The 11,883-nt window shown below is 37.1% G+C and overlaps 2 protein-coding genes across 2 annotated transcripts in view; one reads left to right on the forward strand and one right to left on the reverse strand.

Moving 5' to 3' along the window:
- LOC125655411 (integrator complex subunit 13-like) overlaps nt 1-9,467 on the reverse strand; it is a 68,367-nt gene extending 58,900 nt beyond the window's left edge. The window contains exons 1-4 of the mRNA XM_048885685.2: nt 9,287-9,467; nt 8,208-8,438; nt 3,346-3,411; nt 2,689-2,870 (exon numbers count right to left, since the gene is read on the reverse strand). Of these exons, the coding sequence (XP_048741642.2) occupies nt 2,689-2,870; nt 3,346-3,411; nt 8,208-8,429 (470 nt within the window). The 5' untranslated portion in view covers nt 8,430-8,438; nt 9,287-9,467. The remainder of the gene's footprint in view (nt 1-2,688; nt 2,871-3,345; nt 3,412-8,207; nt 8,439-9,286) is intronic.
- Nucleotides 9,468-9,606: 139 nt separating this feature from the next.
- On the forward strand, nt 9,607-11,669 carry LOC125654051 (EF-hand calcium-binding domain-containing protein 10-like). Its single transcript, XM_048883802.2, has 4 exons — nt 9,607-9,760; nt 10,018-10,182; nt 11,138-11,228; nt 11,543-11,669. Exons 1-4 carry the CDS (start codon nt 9,637-9,639, stop codon nt 11,586-11,588), a joined length of 426 nt encoding a protein of 141 aa, XP_048739759.2. The 5' UTR covers nt 9,607-9,636; the 3' UTR covers nt 11,589-11,669.
- Nucleotides 11,670-11,883: the final 214 nt, after the last annotated feature.

An 11,883-nucleotide genomic window follows, 5' to 3' on the forward strand; every position in this document is an offset into this window, starting at 1 on the left:
ATCATACCCCATGGTCAATGTCACAAGGTCAAAATATTGATACCAAAAGAAAGGTCTTCCCACAAAGGAATGCACATATGAAATATGAGAGCCCTATCTCACAGCATTCAAAAGTTACAAGCAAGATTAAGTTTCTGGTGGATTGACAGACAAACAAGACAAAAACAAAAAGTCCTCCAATCTTCTATTAAAAGGCATAAAATCAGTTTTCTGTCATTTCATTTGGAACAAATGATGTAGTAAGTGTTTAATGCTTCACTATATATTTTACCCTGACTGTAGTTTACTGCAATCTCTTGGTAGTCCTACATTATACACCCCGACTTACACAACAAAACTAGACCTCGGGTAGATCCGGTATACTTTTTACACAACAAAACTCGACCTCGGCTAGATCCAGTATACTTTTTACACAACAAAACTAGATCCGGTATACTTTTTACACAACAAAACTATACCTCAGCTAGATCCGGTATACTTTTTACACAACAAAACTCGACCTCGGCTAGATCCGGTATATTTCTTACACAACAAAACTCGACCTCGGCTAGATCCGGTATATTTCTTACACAACAAAACTCGACCTCGGCTAGATCCGGTATATTTCTTACACAACAAAACTCGACCTTACCTAGACCCTGTATATTCTTGTTAATTCGAGACTACCAAAACTGCTTGTCTGGATCAAATAACAGGTAAAACAAAAAATAACTTGGCAAGCAACAGGTTTAGAGAAAGGGGTGATTTCTGTGTCGGTGAATCAGTGTATTCAGATTAGTCCACAGGGCGACGTCTGTGGAACCATTGAGCTACAACGCAATTATTCTGAAGACTGAGGTCAATTTCTCTTTGGCAATCAATAGAAATAGAGGTCAAAATAAAATTGGAATTGCTTTTAAGTTAAAACTACCAACATTACTGAAAGACCACTAAAACAGTGAAGTGGGTCACATGACTAGGCAGCTGTTCTGGGCAAGAAATGTGTCATACAATCATGATCAAAAGTCATGGTAGCCATATTGGAATTTTCATCGTTTCAGAAAGTAATAACACTCAGATGAGACAACTAGAACAAAATTTGTGTCTGGTATGATGAGTTTGCATGCAGCTGGTCTGGAGAAGAAGTAAAATTTATCTCAATAAATTAAAGTCACAGCAGCCATATTAGACGATTCTTACATGTATCTCCCTGAAAAGTAGCAAACCTTCTTCATAACCTTTAGAGCAACATTTGTATTAGATACAATGACTGGCAACACAGTTATTCAGAGATTACTGTACTGGGTAGATATTGAGATATTAATGTATTGGGTAGACAATTATTCAGAGATTAATGTAGTGGGTAGACAGTTATTCAGAGATTACTGTACTGGGTAGACAGTTATTCAGAGATTACTGTACTGGGTAGACAATTATTCAGAGATTACTGTACTGGGTAGACAGTTATTCAGAGATTAATGTACTGGGTAGACAGTTATTCAGAGATTACTGTACTGGGTAGACAGTTATTCAGAGATTAATGTACTGGGTAGACAGTTATTCAGAGATTACTATACTGGGTAGACAGTTATTCTGAGATTAATGTACTAGGTAGACAGTTATTTAAAGATTAATGTACTGGGTAGACAGTTATTCAGAGATTACTGTACTGGGTAGACAGTTATTCAGAGATTACTGTACTGGGTAGACAGTTATTCAGAGTTTAATGTACTGGGTAGACAGTTATTCAGAGATTACTGTACTGGGTAGACAGTTATTCAGAGATTAATGTACTGGGTAGACAGTTATTCAGAGATTAATGTACTGGGTAGACAGTTATTCTGAGATTAATGTACTAGGTAGACAGTTATTCAAAGATTAATGTACTGGGTAGACAGTTATTCAGAGATTACTGTACTGGGTAGACAGTTATTCAGAGATTACTGTACTGGGTAGACAATTATTCAGAGATTACTGTACTGGGTAGACAGTTATTCAAAGATTGATGTACTGGGTAGACAGTTATTCAGAGATTAATGTACTGGGTAGACAGTTATTCAGAGATTACTGTACTGGGTAGACAGTTATTCAGAGATTACTGTACTGGGTAGACAATTATTCAGAGATTAATGTACTGGGTAGACAGTTATTCTGAGATTAATGTACTGGGTAGACAGTTATTCAGATATTACTGTACTGGGTAGACAGTTATTCAGAGATTACTGTACTGGGTAGACAATTATTCAGAGATTACTGTACTGGGTAGACAGTTATTCAGAGATAAATGTAGTGGGTAGACAGTTATTCATAGATTAATGTACTGGGTAGACAGTTATTCAGAAATTACTGTACTGGGTGGATATTTATTCAGAGATTAATGTACTGGGTAGACAGTTATTCAGAGATTAATGTACTGGGTAGACAGTTATTCAGAAATTACTGTACTGGGTAGACAGTTATTCAGACAATGTGAAAATTTACGCCAACATCGCCAACGACAACAACATACAAATTTTGATCCGAAAAGCTCACTTGAGCCAAAGAAAGCTCAAGTGAGCTAAAATCATGTTTCCCTGTGGGGATAAAAGCCACACCCTCCAGAGTGACACTATCTAGCAACGTGAAACATTACTTGACAACAGGTGACATTATAAAAATGTTTAAACATTTGAAATTGATGCAGTTCGTGATTTTTCATCTGAGCCTCACCTCTTCACGGCTGTGAGACAAATGATCCTCCCCTTGTTTTGTATGACGTCACGGTCAATTTCCTGCTGCAGGTCTGTGGGGTCACACAGCGCCCGTACTGCCTCAGTCAGACCCCGAATCACATTCTCCTCATCCTTCGTCTTCGGCCCCGGGGGTCCAACTTGACCTAGTGCTAGCATCACCTGCCAAAATCAGGATAACATAATACCGGCATCAAATGAAAACTACTGTACACCTCTAAAACTATCCTAATATGCATTGTGTGTGTTGTGATTAGAGTGAAACTTCTCTAAATCGGTTGGCTCTCGGACCAAAAAAAAAAATGGCCGGTTTGAAGGGGGTGGCCGGTTCACCGAGAATTTAGCATTTAGAGAAATTTTATCTCAATATTCACAAAGTAGGTACTGTTCCTTTTCTTCTGGTGATCTATGCTCAATTATCGGCGGAGATCAAATTAGCCCGCTTGTACCTACAGGTAATTATACATGTGTAATTAATAAGAAATATTCTCACTGAAATCATCTAATTTTAAACTAAAAATCTACAACAGGATTCTGATACATAAAGAAAACACAGAGGCATATTGGGATTCCTCTTACCTATAGAACTTTGTTACCTACATTTATGTGCTATGATGTTGTGGATGTTTAGTATTACCTGTTGTATATTTTGATCTTTCTGCTGCCATACGCTCAGTGTTTCGTCACCAACTACCACTCGGATCTGAAATCAAACAATTGTAACTAAAGAGATTCTTTTTATGAAAAACAAATGTCTCCCCAGCTCCCCAAATTGGAAGTGCTGCAAATGAAACCTCCTCCTCTTAATGTACTGCATGGTATGGAAGAGAAAGCATGAGCAGAAACATAGACATTATGAACTCCAATAAGCCACATAGGTGTTCACAAACTATTTTACACCCTCCACTCCTCAGATCCACTATAACTTAAAGGATAACAATTGGATCCTCCTGTCCCTACACTATATGCACATCTGCAAATGGCATTGAAGTATTGTACAAAATTTCAAGTCTTTCGGTCCAAACAGACAAAAAACTAATTTTACAGACAAAATTTTTTTTAAAGTTTGTCTTCTTTGATAATTTTCCTTCACATTTTTAATGCAAAGGAGGGCTCATCAAACAACCACTTTATTGGGGAGAAGTAATCCCAACTTGTAGCTGCCAACTTCATCCCCCTAGGGCCATCAATTGATGTCAAATTAATGATAAATTCACCATTCTTAATGTGTGTATGTCAAAATAATTTTTTCCATGTAGTTTTATGGCAGGACTTCCTAGCAGTTTTCTAATTCAGTCTCTGATATTTTTTAACATTTGATTTGTCTCAACCAAATGTCACTGAACTTTTTAGCTGTCTTCTAAAAATTAATCTTGAGTAGACAACAAATAATTTTGCTGGACTTGCGAATTGGTGTTTTAAATTGGGCAACTACATCAGACATTGCCAGTTTTCACCAGTTATGCTGCCAGTTGCAGTAGTTCAGTGGTAGTCTAGAGCATTCGCTTCTTAACTAGGAGGTCATGAGTTCGAGGCACGAGCAGCCCATGCCATGGCAGCGTCAAACCTAAGATGTTAAAATAGGTAGTGATTGCTCCTTTGCCAAACGCTCAGCATCTAAAAGTGAGATTCATGGGTCTTTCAGATATTACCTTAAAAACAGAGGTTCCATGTCACAGCAGGCAACGGGACATGGAACAAACAATCAATCAGTTATAAATCAAGTTATTTTAAATGACTCGATCTCTACATCATCTAGTGTTTTGAGACTGTTTAACATGTACGTATGCTGTCAATGAAATGGGAAACTTCTAGTCATATTTTACCTCTTTTTTGTCATACATCAATTTTCATTTGACCCCATTTGGTCAAAATCAAGGGTCAAGTTCAACATCCATAAAGAAAGTTTTTACAGCTGAGCCTACAGAACACACCAGTCTACTATCAATCGATATACCTTTACTCAGTTTTTTTTCTAAACAGATGGAAAAAATACTAGAAATTACTGTAAACGTATTATATTTGGCGTGTACGATATTTGGCGGAAATCGTTTTTTCAACAAGTTAGCGTAGATTTGATTTAGCGCATTCCTGAATTACTTTAAACATCTAGATTTACGGATAGCATTTAGCGACGTACTTGATTTAGCGGAAGCTGCGTTCCGTCAAAGGCGCTAAATAGAATACACAGCCAAATGTAATACATTTACAGTATGTCAAAGACTAAAAAAAGTCATTTCAGTTAATCTTATTCTTAAGAAGTTGCCATGTCAAACACAAGGGTTGATCATGTGTGATTATCCTTAATTAACCAGCGGATCCATCAAAATGCGCATTCAAAAGCACCAGGACAACTTACGCAGTAGGACCATTTCACATTCATCCAGAACTCTGTAAGGCGACAGTAGGGTAGTAAAGTACTAATAGCTGTTATTCAGAGAGAGCTTGGACAACCACATGTTACTGACAAACGCTGCTGGCAGTCATTACCAATATTTGTATACCCTACTGCCAGCCTAGAGATCCTGACAGCTTAGAGATCCTGCCAGCTTAAAGATCCTGTCAGTCTAGAGTTCCTGTCAGCCTAGAGATCCTGTCAGTTTAGAGATCCTGCCAGCTTAAAGATCCTGTCAGTCTAGAGATCCTGCCAGTCTAGAGATCCTGTTAGTCTAGAGATTCTGTCAGCCTAGAGATCCTGCCAGCTTAAAGATCCTGACAGCCTAGAGATCCTGTTAGACTAGAGATCCTGTCAGCCTAGAGATCCTGCCAGCTTAAAGATTCTGTCAACCTAGAAATCCTGCCAGCTTAAAGATCCTGTCAGTTTAGAGATCCTGTCAGTTTAGAGATCCAACCAGACTTGATATCCTGTCAGCCTAGAGATCCTGCCAGTCAAGAGATCCTGTCAGCCTAGAGACCATGCCAGCCTAGAGATCTTGTTAGATCAGAGAACCTGCCAGCCTAAATATCCTGTCAGCCAAGAGATTCTGCCAGCTTAAAGATCCTGTCAGTCTAGAGATCCTGACAGCCTAGAGATCCTGCCAGATTAGATACCCTGCCAGCCTAAAGATCTGCCAATCTAGAGATCCTTACAAGTCAAAAACATTGGTGCTATAAGGAAGGTTCTGTCACAAGGAATGCATACATCAAATATGAAAGATGTATCACTCACCATTTAAAAGTTATGTGCAAGGTTAATGTTTCAATTAAAGTTTTGAAGATTGAGTCAAACTCCAAGGTCAAGAGGTCAAACATCATGGCATCAAATGAAATTTTTTGCCATAAGGAATATATATACATGTACAAAATATGAAAGCCCTACCTTAAATAGTTCATGAGATGTTGTCCAGCATTGGCTTTCTTTAAGGTAAATAAAGTAAGTCAAACTCAAAGGTCAAGGTCACAATGTTAAAAAAAAAACCTCTGGTACCAAAATAAAGGTCCTCTCACAAGGAATCCACATGTGAAATATGAGAGAGCTCTATCACTCACCATTCAAAAGCTAGGGGAAGTTGCAGACAGAGAGGATGAAAACAATATGCACCCCTTCCCCCATTAGTCACAGGGGCATAAAAAAAACCTTCAATCTCTACAACATAGGAACACCTCCGCATTTGGATATGATTTAGTGTGGCCCTGCTGCTCTTGAAAAGAATGTGTTCTAATATATATTACCTGTGTATTCCCATATCAATCTCTGATCTCCAATTATGGAAATCTGAGGTCCCTGATTTAAACAAATTTGAATTTGCAGTACCTGAAGATGCTGGCATAATTTGACTAATAATGGCCGTTGTTCTTGAGAAGATGATTGTCTTTAGATTTAACCTATATAACCCCATGTAAAATGTTGCCCCCATGATTTGAATAAAGTTTAATCTGCACTACCTGGAGATGCTTCCAATTATCAATATGAGTATCCACAGCCCTGCTGTTATTAGCTGCTAGTTACTGGGTCACATGGGGCTTTGATGAATATCTGAAGGTACGTTTAGGGAAAAGCATACAAGGGAAATATGTAAGGAACTTTTTACATTAGGTTTTTGAGATGGTGATGCATGAATACAGCGATATAAGGCCTCAACTGTGCACATTTTTTTCTGCACCACAAATCTAAGGTTTTTGTAAAGGGTGGATCTGTAGCTCTCTAGCCTGTCCCAATATTTTCCCAGAGACCTACAGATTTGCAGCTATGCTGTTATTAGAGGGAAATGCCTCCTATATATTCCCATGTAAAACTTTGATTCCCTATTGTGCCCCCACACTACCCCCAAGGACCACAATTGGAACACATTTGAATCTGCACTACCTGGGAATACTTGCATATCAATGAGTAATCATGGCCCTGTTGTTTTTGAGAAGATATTTTAAAGATTCATCATTCATCCTATATATCCCCATGAAAAAAAATTTGACCCCTACCCCTACTGTGGCCCAATCCTACCCTCGGGGGCCATGATTTAAAAAAAAACAACTAGAATATGCAATATGTTAGGAAGCTTTCATGTAAATTTCAACTTTTCTGGCCCAGTGGATCTTGAGTTGATTTTTAAATTACCCCACCCTATTTTTGCTTTTTCTTAATTATCTCCCCTTTGGAGGGAACATTGCTCTTCATTTGAGCAAACTTGAACCCTTTACCCAAGGATGATTTGTGCCAAGTTTAAATGAAATTTGTCAAATGGTTCTTGAAAAGAAATGGTTCTTGAAAAGATGCCACAAAATTTTCACTAATTCTTAATTACATGTATCTCCACCTCAAAAAGGGCATGGCACTTCATTTGAACAAATTTGAATCCTCTTTACCCAAGTATGCTTTGTGGCAAGTCTGGCTAAAATTACCTCTGTGATTCTCAAGAGGAAGTAAAGAATGTTAAAAGTTTGCAGACGGACAGACAGACGTACACCGGACAAGAAGTGATCAGAAAAGCTCACTTGAGCTTTCTGCTCATGTGAGCTAAAAGGAGGAGCTCTCCTCCTTTTAGCTCACATGAGCAGATCCTCTTGCTAGCTATGATAGTAATTAATCCAACCTTCCTTTATTAGTTAGTATATTCAACTCAACCTGCTTAAATTCTATATCAATGTTCGCATTTCTAACTGAATAAAAGCATCTTCTGAATCAAATGAATGTCACACACAGAGCAACCTCACCAAATCTCTTGCAAAATAACCTGTTACTAATTTTGATAACAAACGTCACAAATAAGCTTTATTGGAAAATTCATTTGTGTAAAAATAAATCATAAAATGGAAAATCAGAACAGGCACATTTTGAAGAGGGCTGGCAACTTTTGAGTGTAGTCAGCCCTGTGACTGGCAACCTTTTTGAGTGTAGCCATTCTTGTGACTGGCAACCTTTGAGTGTAGCCAGCCCTGTGACTGGCAACTTTTGAGTGTAGCCAGCCTTTTGACAGGCTCATAATTTCATTGAGTTTTCAACCCTGTTACACAATGGAATTTCTCAATTCATTTAAAATGCAGAATTGATCCACCACTTACCAACCGTCTGCAAGGAAATATGTCGAACACAATTCTCATGTACTCAATCATGGTTTCCACGTTGCAAGTCCACATCGACTTCGTGATTGGTGCCGCTGGAATGATTCCTGGCGTTTTTGTCTTAGACATGACATCATACTCAATGCTTTGTTTACAGGATCGAGCAAATAGTGGACCCTTGTCCAGAACAAACACTGTTTTATGCTCCACTGGATACGACATTGTCACAATCTGTGATTAGAAACACTTAAATAAACACGTAGGTAAAGTTGAATATTGTATAATATTTACTTCTTTAACATTTTTGTCTTGATACCTTGATAAAATTGTTAATTGTACTTGAAAGCCATTTCCTCATTTAAATGTTACGCAGAAATGATTGATTGATTGTATCTTGCTTAACGTCTCTCTCGAGAATTTTTCACTCATATGGAGATGTCACCAAGACCGGTGAGGGGCTTCAAATTTAGGCCTTTGCTCGGCGCTCACGGCCTTTGAGCAGTGAGGGATCTTTAGCATGCCACACATACTGTGACACGCGACATCCGTTTTTAAGGTCATCTCTGAGGACCAGTGACATTCACACCTGATGCCAAGCATTTGGCAATGGCACTGTCACTACCTGTTTTAACGACTTAGGTCTGTCGCGGCCGGGATTCGAATCCCGGCCTTCCGCATGCGGTGTGAACGCTCTAACCACTAGGCCACCGCGGCGGTCAAATGAACAATGTGCGTGTGGATCTTGAAAAATATAGTTGAGCAGGTCCATTTTAACGACTGGAAAGTCCGACAGAAATAAAAGTAGAATGTAAGTTTAAAAGGTTAATTTCGGTTTTGAAAAACATGAGGGAATGAACTGCAATTCTTCAGACCGGCATATTTTTCATGAAGCGCTAATGATTTCAAAAATTTTTAAATATTCAAGATACAATCTCCTGTGTCTCGCCTCTAATCATCATCAAAAAATATCGTAAGACAAATCTCGGAATTTCCAATGTTTTCAATATTCGTTTACAGATATGAAAAGTTGGTGGTCGAGGCATTTCGGAATAAAAAATACACCGTGCATCAAAACAGACCCAATCAATAAAGGCAGTGGAATGTGGTGACTTGCTGACTTAAACAATTGGCATCCTCTCAATATTCAGGTATATTTCAGCTTTTTAATCCACTGTGGTTCCGTATAAAATGGTTTTGAACCACACTTGAAAATGCTATCTTTAGTCTGTGCGCGTCGCCATGTTTTGATAGCCCGGATATAATAACAAAGGTAGAAAATTAAAAATATTTTATAAACCATTAATTTTCGTCTTAATCATTAAAATGAGACGCTATTAATTAACTTGATTTTTTTTTAAAATAATTGTTGTTTATTTCATTATTTCATCCAAATTTTCTCGATGTTGCCATGACATTTAAGTAATCAAAGATGTCGTCCACAACGAGTGCGAGTTCTGTTGGCCGAGATGTCGAAGCCAGGGAATACCTTGAACAGCATCGTGTTCTGGAACTTTTTAATAACATGACTGCACAGCTTATTTACAAAAGACCTGGTAAGATCAATTCAGTATTTTTTAACAAGTGTTATGGTATGGGGGAAAGGGGGGGGGGGGTTAATATGTAACTTATGCAAATAGCATTTACTTCGTAGATGTAGCATATTTGGTGGGTTTTTTTTTTAACTTTTGATGTACATTTATAATCAAACTGTTAAAAAAAAATATGGCCACTGTCTAATAGTTTGACTTTGAGACTCAGAGAACGGAATTGTAATTTAATACATGTATATGTAAAATCTTTGTTATTTCAGAGAATCCTAAGAAGTACATGATAGATTTGCTCGAAAAACTTCAGAGATCTAGAGCAACTAAACACGATTATCCCTGTCTCTTTGATGATACGAACATTCAGTCAGTTTACAACATGCTGGACCCAACCAACCGGGGATTTATCACACTGCAACAGTACCAAGAAGGTGCAGCGATTATATCATCAGAATATCATAATAGTGTTATTGTCCCTCAGCTCGTCTTGCCGCAGGACATTATACTAGCTTAAATGTAGTCCGAAATATCTGATGTTTTCCTGGCTTTTTTTATGATTTTGATATTTACCGCACGATCAGGAAAACGTCAAATATTTCGGACTAGCTTTAATGGTGCAAAGGTTACTGTAAATTGAATTTTGATAAGTTTAAGACAATGATATAGAAAAGTGGTTATTTTCAATAAATGTGTATATATATATATATATAATACAAAGCACTAAAATGACCAACGACACGAACAACCAGATTGTCAAATTTTCGGGACGGGTGGCCAATATCAACAGAGCATAATAACAAAAACTACATATAAATACATCTAGCACTACAACTACACTAATCTACAAACGTATTTACAACGCAGACTACATGTTTTTTGGTCTTTAGGCTTGCCAATCAATGTTAAAAGTGGAGCGAATTAGGACATGCCTTATTCGTCCAAAGAGCTGATCCAAAATGTCCGAAATGAAAAACAATAAACTTAATTAATCTCATGTGGAACGAGTTAACCCAATAACGTTGACAAATAGTAAAGCTAACTCATACCCTAAGAGATTCTATTTTAACCATGCATTAAGAATAAATAATTTATGAAAGATAATAATAAGTAATAAATACAAAATAAAAAATAAATAAATAAATGAAAATAAGGTAATTGGGTACCCAAATACGCCAAATTTGTTTCCCATGAAAAAAAAAACTGGCTATACAGTAATGAAGAAGATGGATGGTAAAATTGAAAATAAAAAGTAAATTTTCTTGTCATAGGTCAATGTAATATCAGAATGTTGAAAGTTGTCTGTTTTTGCTGTTGTTTGTTTTGCTTTAAACAGCTTGCATATCAAAACGCATGTACTGTATGTATATTTTATTATTTTGTTTACAGCCATGACAACTCTTGGGGTTTCACCTATTGTCGAGAATATTGAGGGAGCAAATGAAGACAAAATTAACTTTGATGTATTTTTGTCGCAAGCGTAAGTATTTATCTTAAATTACCAGACATTTTCTCTTTTCTTTTTCATTATAATAGCCTAATACCAGAGGCTTACTTTTATACTCAGAAAAAAAAATTTCTCACTTTCAACATTATCCTTTAGTTTTGAAAATATTTATTGGATGTGTATGAATCAAAACAAATCTGACGAGATTAGTCTATATGTACGAAAACTGTATTAATATTTGACACAATAAATAGGAAATTGATGGAAAAATGATGGAAATTTCATTGAATTAGAAATGTATCGATATACTCGTTGACTACAAGCCCTGTATTTTTTAACTTTTTCAGGAGAGCGGGATTAAGTAAAGCATCAGCCACATTTAAAGCAACATAATGAAACGGACATTAATCAACGTAATTAACATAAGCTCACCTTGTACATGACTGTAAATATTAAACTTTCATCCACATCATTGTTCCGGCATCTGTGTTAGTTATATTGCTAATTTGTGTTACTGGTATGCGAGGGTCAAGCTTATATGATGTCATTAAGGGATTTGAAGTAATAGCAACATCATGCAAATGTCCGCTTGTAAGAACATCATCTGATCAGCTGTTACGGAAAAGAAGGAAGTTTATAACATCTTGATATGTTGTGCTTACAATGTGCATAGTATATCAGTTTCAGA

This window comes from Ostrea edulis, chromosome 7, assembly GCF_947568905.1.
Source record: "Ostrea edulis chromosome 7, xbOstEdul1.1, whole genome shotgun sequence".
Lineage (NCBI taxonomy): Eukaryota > Metazoa > Mollusca > Bivalvia > Ostreida > Ostreidae > Ostrea > Ostrea edulis.